Source organism: Perna viridis, chromosome 7 (assembly GCF_037379345.1).
Source record: "Perna viridis isolate PV_CMFRI_1.1 ecotype Kerala chromosome 7, ASM3737934v1, whole genome shotgun sequence".
Taxonomy (NCBI): domain Eukaryota; kingdom Metazoa; phylum Mollusca; class Bivalvia; order Mytilida; family Mytilidae; genus Perna; species Perna viridis.
Window position 1 is genome coordinate 4,201,187 of NC_142451.1, and position 20,602 is coordinate 4,221,788.

The 20,602-nt window shown below is 32.2% G+C and overlaps 2 protein-coding genes across 2 annotated transcripts; one reads left to right on the forward strand and one right to left on the reverse strand.

The window, feature by feature from the left end:
- The first annotated feature begins 21 nt into the window (after positions 1-21).
- On the forward strand, positions 22-11,987 carry LOC148611019 (protein C10-like). Its single transcript, XM_088591066.1, has 3 exons — positions 22-117; positions 6,287-6,463; positions 8,987-11,987. The coding sequence occupies exons 1-3, from the start codon at positions 87-89 to the stop codon at positions 9,115-9,117; spliced, it is 339 nt and encodes a 112-aa protein (XP_088447192.1). The 5' UTR covers positions 22-86; the 3' UTR covers positions 9,118-11,987.
- A 321-nt stretch (positions 11,988-12,308) lies between these two features.
- LOC148611020 (uncharacterized) lies at positions 12,309-20,463 on the reverse strand. The gene is made up of 4 exons (XM_088591064.1): positions 20,357-20,463; positions 15,325-15,484; positions 13,439-13,677; positions 12,309-12,939 (listed from the first exon to the last, which is right to left on the reverse strand). Exons 1-4 carry the CDS (start codon positions 20,400-20,402, stop codon positions 12,455-12,457), a joined length of 930 nt encoding a protein of 309 aa, XP_088447190.1. The 5' UTR covers positions 20,403-20,463; the 3' UTR covers positions 12,309-12,454.
- Positions 20,464-20,602: the final 139 nt, after the last annotated feature.

A 20,602-nucleotide genomic window follows, 5' to 3' on the forward strand; every position in this document is an offset into this window, starting at 1 on the left:
TGGGATATTTCAATATTACTTTGTTATCATTTAGTTGAACTGGTTACCTGTTTGAAAATTGATAAAAAAAAACCAGATAGAAGAAAATGCAACATTTTACGGTGCAAGACTGTAAAGGTGTATAGATTAGATTAACCAATATACTTCTTCCCTCTTTGCTTATTTTATCTCAGATGTTAGACTAAAATGTCGCTTCTTGCATTTAATATGATGAAGTGAAACCTTTTAACGCTCCCGAAAAAATATTAATTACAAATAACTTTGTTTTTTGATAAGTTTTGTCATCTTTGATTTGATATATATTATACTTATTATACTTACAACCGTCAAATATAGTAAATTTTGTAATGATATATTTCCTAAAGCATTATACGAATTGTCACGGTCTGATATTTCTAGTATTGGCCGAAATGTCCTACATTCAGTAAGGAATTATTGGTTGTCACCGCCCGAAATGTCTTTCACTCTTTGGATCGAATTTTCCAGCACTGGTAAACATTATGAGCTTATAATATGCAACGTGCCTTAAAAGATTTCTTTTATTCAATTTAATTTCGGTTGATTCTGTTTCAATTTGTATCGTTTAATTGTGTTTTGTTACAATTTGATCCATTTTACCAAATTGTTTCATTTTGATTCTTTCTTTTATCAATTATTTTAGTTTCGTTTTTCTTTTGGAATTTTTATGTTCAAAGAATTATGGGTAGTATTGATTATGTAATTTTGGGTGCCATAATGCAGACTATTATGACCAACCCTATCTTGGAAAAGCTGTGATTTGATTTGTATTTAATTATCGAAACTAGCAAATATTTTCCTAGACTGGTTTGGCTCTCAATCACATATATACCAGTATACGCAAATAAAGCTGCCATAATGCTGTTTTTGAGCTCCTGAAAATGAAGGTACAATCTGGATATTGATGCTTTTTCTTGCCATAACTATACAGAATCAAATTGATAATACAACCATTAATGCTGCCAACAGAGCGTACTGATCGATAATATTCAGCATTTTACTGACAATATTTGATATATCAATGGTACGGTACAAAATGTATATACCATTAGTGTATACTGTACACTAGTCCTGGACTCCAGATAAAAAAAAAAACATTTATCACTTAATATTTGCTGAGGTATATTATGCTCACTAATGTCATAGGGAGGCGACCAACTAAAATATAAATTAGCCTCTCAAGATCGCATTTATTTATTAATGTAAGGAAGGTAAACCATAAACGCTCCCAAAGAAACATATGTCATGAAAAAAAGGGTCATGGTGCCGCACCATGCTACTTTGCTTTAGATTTAAATCTATATGTATTCAACCACCTAAGTCCTTTCATAATTAATATGAACATATGAATTCAAACACCTATGTCCTTTCATAATTTTTGTCAGCGATCTGTTATTATTAAATTAAAATATGGTAAAAATTGTTATGATGTTCAGTTCTTATTGTCCTGATTCGTTCTCTTATTGTTACGGTCTGAAATATGTATGGGTGGAAATGTCAGGCTTTGGTAGGTAACTATGGGTTGTCTTAGTCATAAGTGTCGTCAGGTCAAATTGTCCAATATTGATAAGCTGATTACGTCATTTTCATAAACATTTGGGTACCATGTTTTGACCATCCCTATCTTGGAAAAAGCTTAGATCTTATGTGTATTTGATCATGGAAGCCAGCTAATGTTACCTAGACTGGTGTGGTTCTCAACTGCATTTACCAAGTATACGAGAATGAAGGTGTTTAGGCTCCGATACCTGCCAACTTACAGGATTTAATTGTGTTTTCACGATTTTGACCATTTGTCCCGTTAACACGTTTTTTTTTTTCAGGTCAACTTTGTCCCAAAGCCTGATTTTGTCAAAATAACCTTATAAAACTCCGAATTCAAACCCCAAAATTTGTGTTACAATCTCATTTCTTTGATTAGAAGAGTAATAAATCAGATAAAAGGTGTTCATTGCTGTCTTAACTGGTGAGGGTACATTTTATGACAGGAAAAAAATCTCCCATGAGCAATCAGCTATCACAGTTATCGATGATGATTGACAAGTAGAAGATGAATCCCGATTGGATCTACCACTATTTTATGAACAGAAAATAATTTTTTAAAGATTAATTGCTACTCCATAATTAATTTGACAAATACTGTTAATTTAACAGGTCTAAAATTTGTAGAACCATGTACATGTATGTAAACAAATCATAAAATTAGCATTGTTTGTACTAAATGAGTCAGTTACCTCCCCAGCAGTCTTGTTTTTTTCACATTTCTTGTAATTTTAACAATGCAGTATATTTCCCAAAAGTTTGTTTGCAATAGTTAAAATAAATACTATTCCTTTTAATTAGTGATGATTTTAAAAATTTGATATCAACATTCTTGAATATTACATTTCCACATGTACTGAACCTCATGGTATTCATTTAATGAAAAGAGAGTGTTGCTCAAATTTCCTTATAACCAATTTGCATCTTGCTGTTACATGGATCAAATCTGGGGTGTTTAGGCAAGAGATCTTGTTTGGATATAACCTCTTTCAGTTCAAAACTGAAAACTGACTCCCTTCTTATTGACATTAATGGAATAATGTGCTCAAAGTATTTAAAAATAGTAGAAATACATTTGAATGTATATTAAAGCTTTCTCATTTATTTTTTTAATTTTTTTTTTAAAACTTCAGAATTTCAATTAGGTTTGGAGGAATTCACCACAAAAAATGGGTTTACAAACTTCAATCTATTACAGTGCATGTGCATGTTGTTCAACTGAAAAAAAGCCTGTAAATACCATAGTGGTCGTCTCTTCATACTTTAATAGTTATTACAGTACCCATGTATTTTTGAAAAATATGTCCAGAAAATGTTCACATGTTGTCCCACCTTGAAACCCCATGGGGATTTTCAAAAGATTGCAGGTATGAGCTTCTAATTTTACGTGCACAAACTGGATATTCGTTTTCTGGCCATAAGTAAATGTATACTTACCCCAGTTGATAACACAACCATGGGAGAGTATTAAATGTCTATCTCTTAAGACGGGATATATTATGGTATATGTATACCTGTGTCCTTCCCTCTGTCCATTGTTCGTTCACACTTCACACGGTTATTCAATAAAGCTGCCACCAATTTTTGTGATATTAGTGAATTGTTTCTTTTAATTGATTTTTGAGTTGTGGGACTTTGTTCATTCTAATATGAGACAATTTTCTGTTTTAGATTATAATTCAAAAACCTGTGTAGCAATGTCAATGAAAGTTTAATGAATTGTTTCTTTAGGCCATAAAAAATATATGTCTAAAAACAATTACCCGACTGACCCTTAGCCATTTTATTAGCAAAATGAAAATATAAAACATGTAATATCTGTTAAAAAAGAATGTACAATACAGCTTAGTCATTTCAGCATTTGAGCAAATGCATCCACCTCCCTGTTGTAAACAGAAAGTTACCATGGCACAGGCCATATCGACCAGCACTGAAATTAAGTAAATGTTGTTATATGGACAGCATGTTTGTAATAACCACGGTTACTATTAAACTTATAATAAACATGATAAACACAGATAGGAAGGGTTCGTATGTACCATGGTAAAGTGGACCTTAACATTTAACTCCAAGACATAACAAAAGGTTAAGCCTGTGCCAAAAAATAAAATGAAAAATAAAAGGAAATGGAAATGCTGTCTGACCTACCCTATGTTTGTTTTTCAAATGTAACTGTAAACAGACATATTATTACTTTTTATGGCCTTATATAATTTGTGATTTTGTATTTAAGAGTTATAGGACATAATTCATAGATATGGGGAGAATATCACAGTTTTTAGACTCAATAGTGGTTCCACCATTTTCATGAAACTTTTTCCTTTCATTGGTGAGAGCTTCCTTTCATTGGTGAGAGCTCCCTTTCATTGGTGGGAGCTTCCTTTCATTGGAGAGAGCTCTCTTTCATTGGTAAGAGCTCCCTTTCATTGGTGAGAGCTCCCTTTCATTGATGAGAGCTCCCTTTCATTCGTGAAAGCTCCCTTTAATTTTTTATGAATTTCTGATTTTTCATTTTTGAGTGAAAGGACTTTATTCATAAAAAAGGGGGGATATTTCCCATATTTGCACAGTAACCTAAAAATGCTTCAAGGAATTTTCTTATAACTTTGTTAAGTAGTTTATTTCTCTTAGTGTTAGCTCCTTTTGATTTTTATATATTTTGGACTTTACATTTTTGAGTTTTTTATTCTTCAGGAACAAAATATCTTATGTAACCAGTCTATCACTGGAACTTCCTTACTATTTCTGAACACTACACAAAAATATAGTCCAAATGTAATTCCTTTTATATCATTCAATACCTCTTTTGTAATAAGTAAATATGTTTCTTGCAATTTATCAGCTCAATAATATTCTATTATTTATGCAAACTAAATTAAGATCTAGTCTTCATATCAACTCAAGATTTGAGAGAGTCCTTTTTGGCTTTGAAAGATATTTAGTAATGAATTTACACTTAGGGAATTAATTTCTTGCAGTTATATGTCTGGAAATATAAAATGTGTTAAATATTTTCATTCTAACATGCTTATGAGTCAAAATTATCCATCCTGTCATTAATATTTTACCATTTATAAATAGGAATTGAAGAACGGTGATTTTATCCAAGTAAAATTGGTTGGAAAATTCAACTTGATAAAAGTGTCTAGTTTTTGAAAATCTAGAAAATCTGAAAATTATTTTTTTTGTAAAGTTGGATCAGTAGTATAGATTGATTTTCAGTTTATACATATTAAAAAATGTTAGTTCTTGATAGTATTTAAATTGCAATGTATGATCACAATTTTATTTAACATCATATAATCTTTGAAATTTTGTTCATGGTACAATTTTCACCAGAATCAAAAACTGCCAGTGCTATCAGCACTTTGATTCATATCAATATGGGACAGTTTTCTGTTTTTGGATCTCAGAAACACTTCCACCAATTGCCATGAGGTAGTCTTTTGATCAAGGTTTTGATTTTTTTCTAATCATTTCCTACAGATACAATAATAACACTTTGGGTTCTATAGAAAGTCTGTCAGTCTGTCTCTCAGTCTATTAATGTCATCTTTTGAAAGTCTTATTGTAAGTATTTAAGTCATTTGATTGCTTCCATTCTGGGTATAATATTATTATGTGTTATACATTTCAATACAATTAAAATTCAGAGCTGTATCAAGCTTGAATATTTTATTAACATTTTATGTTAGACCAATTTTCTGTTTTCAAGACGTACATGTAAATAATATACAACCTAAAGTTACTGTACCAAACTACATGTATTTTACATTTTCCTGTCTAAATTTTCACATTTTTCTGAAAACATTCAGAAGTTGAAACTTCGCTTTAAGACTTTTGCTAAAGAACTGCAAGATTTGATGGAGTTTTAGATATGAAATGTTGAAGTTTGAATTATGTGCTGTTTTAGCTAGAACCAATGCCCATACCAGCAAAGATGTGATATTATGAGGAATGAAAAAGATAATCTGATAAACAGAATCTAGTGTGCTTTTAATATATAAATTTAATCAATATATTTTGATAATATTATGGTTTTCTAATGTAAAATATATATTAAAATTGTACAGGTAACAAAATATCAGACTTTGATTTTGGGTACTGGAATTTGGAGTTACACATTTTGTACCTTTTGAAAACAGAAAATCAAATAAAAATCAAAATTTTCTGGAAATATTTAAAAATTTTTAATAAATTTATAATTAATAAGATAACTGCAGCAGATTTTGAATTAGCTTCCGATGTTCTACATACATGTACATGTACAAAATGTAGGTAAACCAAAGTCATCTGTGAAGTGCCACCTCAGTACACCTCATGCATTGTAAACCTTGAAGTGCCCAGATGTTTGGAAATCCCACTGATTGTATGACAATATACCACCTGATACCATGGAATTCAACCCATGATTTAAATAATCCATCCTTAAGTTATTTGACCCTTGGATGGCCTCATCAGCAGAAAAAAAATGTTTATTGTTAGTGGATTGTGTGGACAAGATGTTCAATGTGTCATATAAAATGCTGGTGCTCCATGGATTGGAACCACATGTACATTTTGTACAATGTAAATTAATTCACTTTATGACTGATTAGTTGTCTTACCTGACTGTATAACAAAATCATAATTTTCATTTAAATTAAAATTAGCCCCTCCAATCTATGTTTCTTCTGCCAGAGCGCAATGTCCAATTAAATTATTAGATTAAAGTGTTTTTTTTCAGATGCCCTACAGGATGTACTTACTGCATTTAGACAGCCAGAAAATGCAATTCGTTTAAATGAAGCTAAAGACAATGCAGGAAATGATATGTTGAGAATGATGCAAATTGTTTTTCCTCTAGCAACACAAATACAAATGGAAGTTATTGGGAAATATGGCTTTCCTGTTGATGGTGATGGTATGTTTCTACCAATATACATGTACATGTATAATTTCACAAGAAATTGCAGTGTATACTACAATATTATGGCATTGTTGCTGTGATTTTGTTTTCAATAGGATACTTATCTCTATGAAGTTATTCCATGAAGTACACAATGTTCCCTGCCCTTTTTTTTATTTGATTGGGTTATGAACTTAGCTTTATAAGGGACTAAAATGGACCGAAAAACAAGCATTTATCTGGTTTCTGCTCATTAACTTTAGTAAAAGTGTTACTGTATGCATATTATTTCTATGAAATACATTAATTCACATTGTATTTTGCTCCAAATAATCTCAAAATTATCCAAGTGACCTTTTGATGTCAGAGCAACAATGTAATTTTGAGGCATCATTAATCTTTCAAATGAATGAGATTTCAGTATGAAAACAATAGGAAATTGTTTTTTTTTTTTTGTGGTCTAAAAATGATAAGTGCTTCGAAGTGGTATTTTTTTTAAATAATCAAAAAAAATTAAGGTAAGATTTAAAATTGATACAGACAAGTTGTAGATTTGGACCCTTTCAAACTAGACCAAGACCAGTTTATAAGACGTCAGAAAGAAAAAGTGATTCCAATAAAACCTCATGTTATAACACATTGTAGGTGAATGTTTAATGGCTGATTTTATACTTCTTTAACCATTTTGTCTCCATTCTGATCAGAATTCTATGCTGTGCCAAAAATAAAATAAAAAAAAAAACATATTTAAATGGACAACGATTTGATTTTTAGGGGACGGGGAGGTTCTTGGAAGAATTTTTTAATACTTTGACTCAAATTTTTTTGAAACACAGACTTTTTTGAAAATAAGTATTTTTGTCTTGAAGTTGAGAGAAAAAATACTTTGATCCTAATCACTCTTATCTGAACATTATGATTTTACAAAATTAGAAATAAAATATTTGATTCAATGTATGTGGAAAATAAATATTATGATCTGAAAAAATCTTCCAAGACCGCTCATCAGTATCAAATGATGATCTCCTAAAAGCTGTAGCAGGCTTGAATTTTGTGTCCATACACAATGTACTACAGTACTTGCTTCAGCTGTTCAGAGGTAGTTTGTGTATTCCTGTTTGTGGAGTCATTGATTATATATAATGAGAATAGGGATGGTGTATATATCTAACAGACAACAACCCCATTGGGATGAAAATGTCCGCCTAAGGCCGCCCATTGGTCATCATGAACAACGAGAAAACCCTCATTTAACAGGGTAGGCTGCAGCTGGCCCCAAGACATCATTATACACAGGTACAGCAGAAGAGTTGCCCCTACATACTCAAATAACATAAAATTTAAACTAAAGGTGAAAACGAAACAAGATACACAGAGGCCAGAAATTCCTGACTTCGGACAGGGGCAAAAATTGTGGTCAGGTTAAAGTATGTATGTACATGTAGGTGATAGGTTTTTATTTTGGCACATTGATTTGACAGTAAACATGTGCACAATTGGCTATTTTTCTTGCTAGATTGGTGGTAGAGATTGACGTGGAATCTCCAATTTGGATGTTTGTAGGTGGATGTCTATTGCACTAGCTTAAAAACCTTAAAGAAATTGGCAGTTGGGTCAGCATGAAAAAAAAACAGAAAATTTGTAGTCATGATGGATCCTTTATCCCCATGAAATTAAAATAGCACAGTACTGATTATTTCCCATGCAATAAAGTTGCTAAGGGTATGTCTGTCAGTCCATCAATAGTTTTCCACACTTTTTCCTAAACATTTGCTGATATTGAGTTGATTTTTGGAATTTGGGTTTACCATGGTGAGTTACAGATCAAGCTTACATTTTGTTCTGCTTCGCTGATTTTTACCAAAATTACAATTTTGGACTTAGCAAATTTAAAAAAAAAATAACAGTTTTTCAGACTTTTTTTCCAAACAATTGCAGATATTGAACTGACTTCTTGCATGTGAATCTACCATGATGAGTTACATGTTTTTATTGAAATAACAGGCCTTGTATATGGCATTCCTTACAAATATAACTGTTTTCTGGACTTTTCAGATATTGAGCTGTTTTATGGTATGCAAGTCCACAATATACCATGATGAGTTACAGAACAAAATTATGTTTTGTTGAGATTTTCTATGAATTAAGGCCTTTTGAATTTTTTTTCAAATACTTTTTATTTTAGAGTCTAATATGCGGATGCATGGGGTATTTGATTGCACTAACTAAGGTTCTTTAATTGGCATACATGTAGCATAACTCTGTAGGCTTTTCACCAAAATAAAAGCATAGTGCTCTGGTTATAGCATTACAAAGCACGGTTCTAATGGGCTGGGAGTTAGGATTATTTTCGTAAAGGTTTACTTTAATTTCACATGTTCGTGTATGGAAAGGGGGCAACATCAGACTATGTCTTGTAAAATACAAATTAAAAAATGTTTTCTGATGTTTTTTTCATTCCATACAGAATAAATTGGTTTTTACACCAACAGTTGATAATACTTTTATGTGCATTTATGATTATGCTTTTAATTTTAGGTATAATTCGTTTTACCCAGGCTGTAAAAATGTATGAGAAACAAGACCAAGAAATAACAATATTGAATAGAGAACTAAGATCAATTCTGATACCATCAATGAATGAATGTGGCCCAGAAGGGGCATCATGATACACCTAACTGATATAACAGATGTCATCTCATCAAAGACAGTGAAAAATCTGTTTGACAAAAGGCATGAAAGACACATGATCCATATGCAATAACCTTTAGGATCATACTTGAAAAAGATGAAGTGCTAAATTCTTCAAAAAACAGATGTTTCAGCTGCTTTAATTGTTTTGTAAAATTTTATTTATATATTTTTATTACATGTACATGTATGTTTTGTGTATTAGATATTCAGATCATGTGACCTTATAATCCATTATTAATACTGCCTGTCAGTGATTCAAACATTTTATCAACAAAATATTTTTCTTGAAATTTGTTTAGTTTAAAATTTGAAGGACATTGAACGGAGATAATTGCATGCATTCATAATTGTCTACTTCAAATTGAGATTCTATTATGTATTACTGTAAAGACATTGATCATCATGCAACGTCAGACTTTCAATCTTTGATCATCTTGAGACCTCAGAATTCGGGAGTCTAACTATCAGTTAATTGATATAAAATGCTGGCATGTACATTATGGTGAGATTACTGTGATCGATTGTTTTTTTTTTAAAATACATGTATTTGATAAGAAGAATTAGTTTAAATTGTTCCACATACCCTCCTCATTTTATACTCAGCATATTGGAGTAATTAGAAGTCAAAGAGAAGGCCAGTGAAAGGACCTGCTGAACGAGGGGGGAGATCTCCAGGCCGAAAATAATGAAGCAACAGTTTAAATGGGTATCAATTTGCAATTTGGCTGGATAATTCTGTCCTACAGTGACTAATGCAGTGGAAGTGTTCTGTTTATTTTGTGCAGAATAATTGCAAAGATCGGAACCCAATCTGAACCCTTCTGAAAAAATTATCACGCATATGACACATACCAACATACCATTTAGTCCTTGGGGGAGGTGCTGAGATTTTTTGTTGAGTCAAAAAAAAATGTCTGCCCTCACTACATAGTTACCCGATGATTCCACAAGACCTCTTTCAAGACAAAAATCTGTATGGTGATTCACTAAATATATGTATTTTCAAAATGCATGGACCTTTTATACTTGGTATACAATCCTTGAAGGTCAGCATTACAAATTGTTAAGAACTGTGTTTTAAATTGAAATAGTGCTTCCCTCGTTTATCGTTGTACTAGTATGGAACGCTGCAACTGTCTTTTGTTGATGGTTTTCTATATACGCAGTACATTTCTCGTTATGCACAGTACATTTTATGGTATACATAGTGTATTTCACATTATACGTGGTCGTGGACTCATACGCGGTGCATATAACTTTATGTGCAATATAACTGTCATTATACGTGGTGCGTTTTTCATTATATGCAGTACAAAACTGGGTATACGTAGTACTTTTTACATTATACGTAGTACATATATTGTTATACGTGGTGCATTTTGCAATATACGCTGTGCATTTCATGTTATACGCAGTACATTTTCTAATATGAGCAGTAGATTTCACAGTATGAGGAAAGACATTATACGCAGTATTTTACGCCTTATTTGCAGTAGTTTCAACTTTATACATGGTACTTTGTTTTATATATGCAGTGGAAAATTCACTGGATATACGCAGTGCATTTGTCATTATACGTGGTTCTTTCGACATTATACGCAGTAGATATTTTTTTTAAATTGTAATCTTCATGAAAATTTCAATCAGATTTCAGATATCTCTTACGGTTTTCGAGTTGTAAGGGGCCAAAGGTGCCTCACTACGAAAAAAATCGAATTGTTATTTTTGGTCAGGTTTGAATTGGTTTTTAATTGGATTCATTGTGAAAAATCTTTTCATCCATTTTTCTATCAGATTTACATCTCTTATGTTTTTTGACTGCAGAGATCGAATGCAAAGGTCTTTGATAAGCACCCGTGAAGCAGAACTTTTTGTCACCTTGAATCAATTGGAAATTCATGTATATATACATCGATCGACCATATTTAGTTACATAATGCGCAGAGCACTTTCATAACTCAACAAAACCTGTTCACTGCTTATTCACGTACTCATTTTTTTTGCCATCGCTCTTTTATAATGTGTGCACAATAAGTTTACTATTAGCAGAGTTATCGGAAGTAAGCGAATAGTGCATGCTGATAAAATATAGTTTAAGGCACAAATCCAAATAAAAGACTTTCTTATGTAAGTCCTTTTTTTTTTGTATTACATCGTTAGATAGAAAAAGACTTTTTCGGATTACTAGTAAATTTAAAATCCTTTGCTTGTGTTACTAAATAAATGTGAAATAAAACTTGTTAACACGGACAAATAAATCTTTTTTGTACATGAATATTTACCTACGAGCCAGTATTTAAATTACTTTTAGTCATTGCCCTTTTTTTTTTTTTTACAAAATTTGCACAATTAAATTTGATATCGATGTCATTGTTGGTGAACAAGTCTGCAGTGTTGTAAACCCAAGGGCTAAAATAAAATCGGTTAAGTGGACTTTTTTAGAAAAGTGCATTATGTTTATTTTGCTGTTATATGTTTTTCTTTTCGTATATGAAATGTCAGTCCCTATATAGATAGTAATTATATTGAAAATAGATTATATTTTTCCACTTCTTTGGGTTGAGATTTTAATAATGTGTCATTATTAATTTGATGATAATGCCAGTGAGACTACGTTTGTTGTTACTTGTAATGGAAATCATAAACAAATCATATTATGGGTGGAAGATTTGACAACACCAAATAGAATTGGATACAGCTGGTCGGAAAATTTACTTTTTTTTTTCGATTGAGACATAGGTTTTAGTGTTTGGTATTCTATATTTTATTCTGTTTACGTTTCAAACAAATCTTTCTTTTGTTCAACTTACAAGTTGAATAAGTAATAAAGACAAGTTGAAGTACATTTATCTTACATTTTTATTAATTTTAATGTTAACAATTGTTACAAATACATTAAACAAATGACGTATCGGTGTTATACGGTTTTAAAACAAAGACAAACATTTTGCGACAAGTCGACCTATACATATTTTATTAGTATATGATTTTACTAAATTTCTTTAATGTATCTACAGAAATTGTAACGGGCATGTTATTCAAATTCCTCTATTGGTTTTCACTGAATCTTTAAAAACCAACCATGAAATATGCCTAATTATATACGTGAATGCAATTATTTCGGCTTTACTACTGCGTTTCCATGGTTGCAATCTGCGTCGCATATTAGTTATTAATTCCAATTTACGAAATGCATGTGCATTATTCCTAAGTTCGAATGTGTCCAAGTGAAAACTGTACTGGTAGAAGAACCACCTGATAGCAACAACTGAACAAATAAAAGAAAAAATGAAGTGTCAAACGTTCACTGAATTATGAATGCTGACACAAATTCGTTAGATCAATGAGAACCATTAATACCACAGGGACGCTGATAACACAAACAGCGACAATTCCTATCGATGTCGACGACCACCTATGATCTGGTACCGACGTTTTTGATCTTTTTGTTTTCGACAGTCCTTTTTTAGAAATAGAAATGTGAGGTTTGATATTTTTATTGAAGTCATCTAATACGATTTGTCTAATTCTCTCAAAGGTCAGGTTTCCAGCCATAATTGTCTCCAATAAATCATTCACTGTATCACAATTATAGCAGTTACAATAAGAATGTGTTCGATTTTTTGGTTGTATAGTTGTTACGTCTGATGTTGGATTGTAGATGTTACTGGACGTTCCATATGAGTATACACTGTTGTCTGTAGTCGTTACAGATGTTGTCAATGGTTGTGTGCTCTTTGTTAAAAAACTGGTCTTGATTCCAGTTGTCTGTGTGAACAACCCTGTTGTTGCATCAACTGCATTAAACAACGCAATATTAAATAAAAAAGAAATTAAACTTACTCCTTGTATTTTCTTTTTTGTTCTATGACAAAGAAGAGAAAAGATATATGTAAATAAATTTATCAGAGTTTTTACTCTTTCAACAAAAACGGGACCTGGAATTCAAACACTGGACAACTTGAACATACTGCTGTTTGGCCTGTTTTACTGAATCAATGCAATTGATTTTATTACCTTCTTTTATAATCGTATTCATAATTATATCCCGTTATCTTGTTATAAGTACATGTACACGTGACATGTATAAGTCAACGTAAAAAACTCTCATAGGAAATTTAAAGGAAAAAATATGGAAGTATTTTTTTTTAATTAGCATTTCATAATCACGTTCAAACCATTTTATGCAGAATTTCCAAAGAAAACTATATTTGAATTCGTGTTCAGTTATTAAAACAATCAAATACTCTTTTTATTACACTACAAAACACTTGTAGTATTATTTTAATATCTAACCTTTACTACATAATGTATAGTACTTTCTGTAGCATTCGATAGTCCTGAATTTGTATGTATCCTTGGTGATTCGGACACAGTGACTATATTCCCCATTACACGTCTGTAAATGACAGTTTGGTTCGCCGATACTTTGGTCCCAATTCGTTGACAAAGACAATACCTCACCATCCAACCACGTAAAACTTGAAGAACTGGTGTCAAAACGGAGTCCTATAAATATGTCGTTGTTAACTGACCTGGGAAAAGTAATACACTTTTTCACATCGATCATATTTTATTATCTGGAAGATTGATTGATTGATTTGATTGATTGATTGATTGATTGATTGATTGCACGTTTAGGTCCTATGACTTGAAATTTCATGCTTTCAGGAAGAAAACGTCTGCTCAATCGAATAGACCCTGCTTTGTTCTAGTCCGACGCGCTTAGCCGGATTTTTTATTTGGTATCTGCTATATGCCACATGCATGGCAGAAAACCAGTGGCTACCAATTTCACCTTTTGGATGAATCAATCGAGCTGTCAAGACGACGCTACATACAGACAACCGATTCGATTAATGTTCTAGAAAAAAAACAAAGCCAGTTTCTACCACATATGTTTGAAATAAAACAGTTCTTATTCGCCTTGAACGTAAAATAATTTTGAAATTTAAGAACAGAATCCACCATTTATAGGCGATAATTAAGGAGAAAATAATTATAAAGACTATGTATTATAGCTAAAAATACAAAACCTGCTTATTGAAAACCGTTGTAATAATAGCGTAGAAATTAAACCAAACACAATTCACAAAATGTATAAAATAAGAAATAACATGTAACTAATTAAAACAATCTTTCCATGTGTTGAAATCATATTTTAAAACCAATGACGAATAGCAATACTAAAATGAGACTTAATTGTGTAATTTAATTGATACATCTATCATTATTGGTTGTAGAATACAAGAAAATATCAGCTTTGTATATTGTAAATTTCAATATGCTGTACACGTGTTTCAAAGAGTAACCTCTCATCAGCAGCATTAAAATCAAATATGTAGGAAGATCATAATCAAAATATTAGTTATATACAAGAAGTACTCATAACCAAAACTATCGAAAGAGGAAGCCAAACCAAGATGTCCTACCATATGCAATGCAAGGAGTGAAGCCTCAGTGTTTTACGTATTTTTAAAATTGGAATACTGCAAGATTTCATAGAAAAGCAGAGGACGCTTACCCAACCGGTGCACCTGGTCCATGCTCCCAGTTTTTAGTGGAGTCCGAGTTGCTCATTTGCTTTTGTTACTTTGTATGTATGATTTTAGTTACTTTATGTTCTTTGTTGTGTATGTTTGTTTTTCATGTCTGGTCTTTGTCCCTGTATGTATGTCTGTTTTCCAGGTCTGGTCTTTGTCCCTGGATTACATTCTTTTGATTACCGCTATAACCTTGGTTCCCTTGATTACTATTTCATAAATAGGGTAGATAAAATATGATATAATTCGGGGTCAGACAAGTCTGACAACTGGGTTGGTGAATACCCTCGGGGACCTCAGGTCCACCAGCAATGGTATCGACCCAGTGGTTCTCAAATACAAAAAAATACCAGTATTATGTATTGTAAATTTCCATATGCTGTACACGTGTAGAAAACTATGTTCTGTTCCACTGACAACTACTAAAAAGTAGTAGATATATAGTTTTATAATTTAAGAAATGTAAATAAAATAAAACGTTTGATGTAACAAAAAAACTTCACAAATACAGTAAAACTGTCATATTCATTTAAGAAAGCAGATATGTTTCACTACAGCATACAGAATACTGCCTTTTTTCTAGAGTAACTTCGTCATTTCCAAAGACACCAAACATGGAATTATTACTGGTATACATACTGAGCCAATCCGTTCATAAAGTTGTTAAAATCGTTCAGGTCAGTATTGGATTTGATAAAAGCCAGAGTCTGTCCTTGACTTTGACAAAATGATTCAGCATCAGAAAATTTGCGTCTTGTGTCGGTATAAACCACATAATCACAGCAGAAATCCAATCTTCCTAAATAGAAATAAGTATAAAAGTTGTTATAAAACTTTCTTTATATTAAACCTGCTATTTCAGTAATTAATAGATAGTTCAATGGTAATTGTCATAATAGTAATTCACTATACTTTAATATTTCTAACATATAATTTGCTAATTAACCTTTCCATTTCCAAAATATTGTTTGTTAATTTTATTTATTTAAATTTCATAATGATTTTAACCAAAAATCTACTACTTTATCTCATAAAAAATTTTAAAAATGTGGCTGTTTTATCAAGTTCACTTATTATTTTTGATTATTGAATACTTATAAAAATCATTTGAACAGTTATAAAAAACAAACATCCATTGTCATGACCTAAACATTCATTGAAATCTTTTTACTGCATTCGAGGAATAGGTACTATATTAAATGTTGGCATTCGAGGAAGAGGAAGACACCAATAAAAGCATTAGACATATGGTAGGTTGTGGAAGAATGGAAATGGTGAATATGTCAAAGAGACAACAAACCCTCCTGGATAAACAATGTCAACTCCAGGTCACCCATGGTCTTTAATCATTCATGAATGACGAGGAATACATGTCTATTTGAAGAATTTTTTAATTATTTATAAGTTATTGAAAATTATATCCATAGCATTTCAGGAAATTCAGACATGTAATAAAATTGACAAAGAATAGTCATAAAATAAACAGTGCATGTATAAACTTACGGATAACCAAATGTTAGTTAATAAATATGTTTACTATATTTGAAACTTCGTGTATAAGTTTCAAACATTTTATGAGCACTATCTTCATATCATTCAGAAAATGACCGGTAAACTTCTCTTTATATGATGTATTGTAATCAAGGTTACAGTTGTACCTTGATGCGTAGTATTGAACCATATGTCTTAATGATTTACAAAGACAATAATCTAGAGTTGAGAATAAAGAGTGCAATGTTTGACTATTTTCAATAAAGACTCGTTTTGAAAATATAATGTATTTTATTGACCTATTCCTTCACTCTTATGAGGCTGACTTTATAGCTGATCTGATCAGAAAGAAAGAATATCGTTTGGCTAGATCCTTCAATCTCAGTTTCCGCTATATAGATGATGTATTATCTTTAAACAATCCTAATTGCGGGGATTTGATACATCCCATCTACCCAAATGAACTTGAGATAAAGGATACTACAGGCACTGTGAAGTCAGCCTCATATCTTGACCTACACTTAGAAATCGATGGTAAAGGAAAACTAGTGACCAAACTTTACGACAAACGTGATGACTTTTCATTCAGAATTGTCAACTTTCCTTTCATCTGTGGCAACATCCCTTCGGCTCCTGCGCATGGAGTGTTCATATCACAACTCATACGTTATGCCAGAGCTTGCCGAAACTACGCAGACTTTTTGTATCGCGCTAGAACTGTAACAAATAGGCTTCTGGAACAGAGTTATGTTGCTACAAGATTGAAGTCATCACTACAGGAGTTTTATGGCCGTTATCATGAACTCGTGGATCGTTATGGTGTATCCATGAAAACTGATTTATTCAACGGGCCATAGTTTTCCTTCCCTCGTTTGTCTACCCCGGACTTGACTTTTTATGAGCAACTCGGCTGGTGTTTCTAGAAAAGCAGAGAACGCTTACCCTACCGGTGCACCTGGTCCATGCTCCCAGTTTTTAGTGGAGTCCGAGTTGCTCATTTACTTTTCTTGCTTTGTATGTATGATTTTAGTTACTTTGTGTTCTTTGTTGTGTGTGTCTGTTTTCCATGTCTGGTCTTTGTCCCTGGATTACATTCTTTTGCTTACCACTATAAACTTGGTTCCCTTGATTACTCTTATTGAATACTTGATACGCAGTCTAGGTACTGTAATACCTTACGGGTGCAATGACATCAAAAGTATAGGAAACCCTTCAAGCCAATATAACAATAACATAAATGTAATGAATTTATTTGACAAAAATCCAAGACCGATAAGTAGTCATGGCCATCGCCACAACACATCACCTAAGATGCATGATGTATCCATAGGTCCTTTCATACAAAAACCTCCTTGACCTCATTACATTCCAACTAAACTCTATTCTATACCTCACACACTTCTACACTCCTTCTACAAAACAAGTTTTGACACTCTTGTTTCTGAACCTGCCTCATCATTCTACAGACTTGTGGCAATCATTTTGGATATTGGAGGTCAACATCCTCCATCACTGAAATGTCACGAACAGAATTCATCAGTATTTCAGATAAAAATCAACACCGATTATTTCATATTATTATACTTCACCCATTGCATCCACAGTTTTCAACTATAAAAGGATATTGGAGGACCTTGAGATTGAGGACTTCAAGGCTAAACCACATGACTGTTCTTGCAAAAACTCTCCATTAAAATACGGTCCTTCTGGTCATTACGGGAGATTTAAGCATCATCAAAAACGAATCTCTCCGTAAGGTCCTTTCTAAAGGTTCCAAGTAGCGTGAACCACGCTCAGTAAATTGGAATAATAAACTTCTTATGTATGACTTGGAGGACTACGCAAGAAAATGGATAAAACGTGGATAAGAAAACATTGCTTCTCTCTCAGAGTTGGTAAAGGCTGTGAGGTCTTTTAATTTTGAAGCGCATAAAAGTTTTAAGTAGGTCAATGATACAAATATGTAGTTCTTGGTAGATATTCCTCATACTTTTAAAAACAATTACAAATCATCTTCCAAATATACAGAAGACGATGTTTTCATAATGTGGAATTTTCTATCGCCAATATGCTTGTCCAGAGTGGTGGACATGTTTTTCAACTGACGGTCGGAATTCCTATTGGAACAAATTGTGCTCCTCGACTTGCTGATCTATTCCTTCACTTTTATGGACTGACTTTATAGCTAATCTGATCCAAATGAAGGAACATCGTTTAGCGAGATCCCTTAATATCAGTTTTCGCTATATAGATGACGTATTAACATTAAACAATCCTAGTTTAGGGGATTTTATAAGTCGCATCTACTTCCAAAGAACTTGAGATAAAGGATACTACAGACACTGTGAAGTCAGCCTCATTTCTTGAACTACACTTATAAATCGATGGTAAAGGAAACATATTGACCAAATTTTACGACAAACGCGATGGCTTTTCCGTATTGCCAACTTTCCTTAGATCTTTTTCAACATCCCTTCAGCATCTGCGTATGGAGTTTTCAACTCATACGTTATGCCAGAGGTTGATTACGCAGACCTTGTAGATCGCAATTGGCTATTAAAATTATGCTTCTGGAGCAGGATTATGTTGCTACAAGATCGTCACTACAAAAATATGGTCGTCATTATGAGCTTGTGGATCGTTACGGTGTATCCATCTGCACCATGAACACTGATTTGTCCAATGCGTCATAGTTTTCCTTTCGTCTACATTGGACTTGACTATTTATGAAGAACTTGACGGGTGTTTCTAGAAAAGCAGAGGACATTTAACCTACTGATGCACCTGGTCCATGTTCCCAGTCTTTTGTGGAGTAAGAGTTGCTCATTTACTTTTGTTACTTTGTATGTATTATTTGTGTAATCTTATATTCTTTCTTATGTAAGTCTGTTTTCCATGACTAGTCTTTGTCTTTGTAAAAGTGTGTTTATCACAAAATATCAATATGTTGAATACCTAACTAAAATATATTTCATTTCTAAAATTGCAGGATAGAAGCTTTAAAAATAAATTTCGTTCACATGTTATAACCGAAAGCTATACCCAAACTTCTAATAAGATTTCAGACGGCAGTTAAGAACAATTATATAAGAATATACAGATTAAGCATTCCATAGAATCATTCAAATGAATTAAACGGCAATAAAACGTTCATTACAAACAATAACGACTAGACAAGGAAAATAGACACATGAAACAAAAACATGACCTCTAGATAAAAAATAGAAATAACAAGTACAAAGACACAAACCTAATGAGTAAAAACTGAACCCATGGACCAGGTGCAACAGTAGGGTAAGCGTCCTATGCTTTTGAAGTACCTACAGAGTAGCTCATAGAATGTCACGTCTAAGGTGACAAAAGGAAAGAAAAGCTACAACACGTTTTTTTTTAAGAAATATGTTCTCATGGTGCAGATGGATACATACCAATATAGGACAACTACAAAACGTTTATAATAGTAACTTTAACCATGTAGCAACATAATTTTAGGAAAACCAGTACAAAGAAAACAATACGCTATGGAAAAGTAGAAACACACAAACAATAAAATGAATAAACATAGTCTATAAATTCTAATATAACGTCCAATAAAGGTCAAATGATACATTTCCCGATATACGTATCCATGTGCGATTCAGGTGCAGAAATAGTCTTTATGTCATATTAGAATAGAAATAATAATAGTTAGGATGGTGTAGTACTCCTTTACACATGGGTTTGCATTAATAATCATATTTTATAACTGGTTAACGCTCGGTATAAAATGAGCGAATATAAAGACCCACCCCTTGTGTAAACGAGTACAACATTATATTCCCATGAATTACTTCCTAAACAACACATGTTTCCAGATTTTTTCACTTTCAGTCTACTCCGATCGAAGTTATACCTTCTCTTATTTTGCATTAGCTTTTAACGAGGTTTAGATAAATTTTATTTCGGCTGTAGTATATTTCAATTCTTTAAAGATATTATTTTCAAAAATACTCTTTTCCATAGATATTTTCTTTATTTGTAATGTTATCTACAAAATATACAAAACCGTAATTAACGTAAATCAGATTTTAAGAAAACATTTTTTTCCCGCTTAAACAATTAACTTGAGATGCACATGATTTTCTTTTGAGTTTTTGGCAACACAGACCAATTGATGACAATATTAGTACTTTAAACTTACCCAGAGATGAAAAATATAAAAACGCATGAATTAGAATATATATCATTCCAATACATTAAAGTTAAATACAAAACTACTACATTCAAACGGTTTGTGACTAACTATTAGGAACATTGCATGTTCAGAAACCATTATATATATGAAGAATCTACAAAGAGATTGGTCTATTAATATAGTCAACATTATTAGATCAATTCTTCTCTCAACAGCTTTAATATCGACTTTTATAAGCGCGATAGTAGTACA

Bases quoted from the DNA above. Each gene is read 5' to 3' on its own strand.
- LOC148611019 (XM_088591066.1), top strand. From the start codon at position 87: ATGCAACATTTTACGGTGCAAGACTGTAAAG. The intron at 118-6,286 runs GTGTATAGATTA...GTTTTTTTTCAG, and splicing joins TACGGTGCAAGACTGTAAAG to ATGCCCTACAGGATGTACTT. The intron at 6,464-8,986 runs GTATGTTTCTAC...TTTTAATTTTAG, and splicing joins CTTTCCTGTTGATGGTGATG to GTATAATTCGTTTTACCCAG.
- LOC148611020 (XM_088591064.1), bottom strand. From the start codon at position 20,402: ATGATATATATTCTAATTCATGCGTTTTTATATTTTTCATCTCTGG. The intron at 13,678-15,324 runs GTATGTATACCA...TACTTTTCCCAG, and splicing joins TTTATGAACGGATTGGCTCA to GTCAGTTAACAACGACATAT. The intron at 12,940-13,438 runs GTTAGATATTAA...TGTTTAATGCAG, and splicing joins CTATACATTATGTAGTAAAG to TTGATGCAACAACAGGGTTG.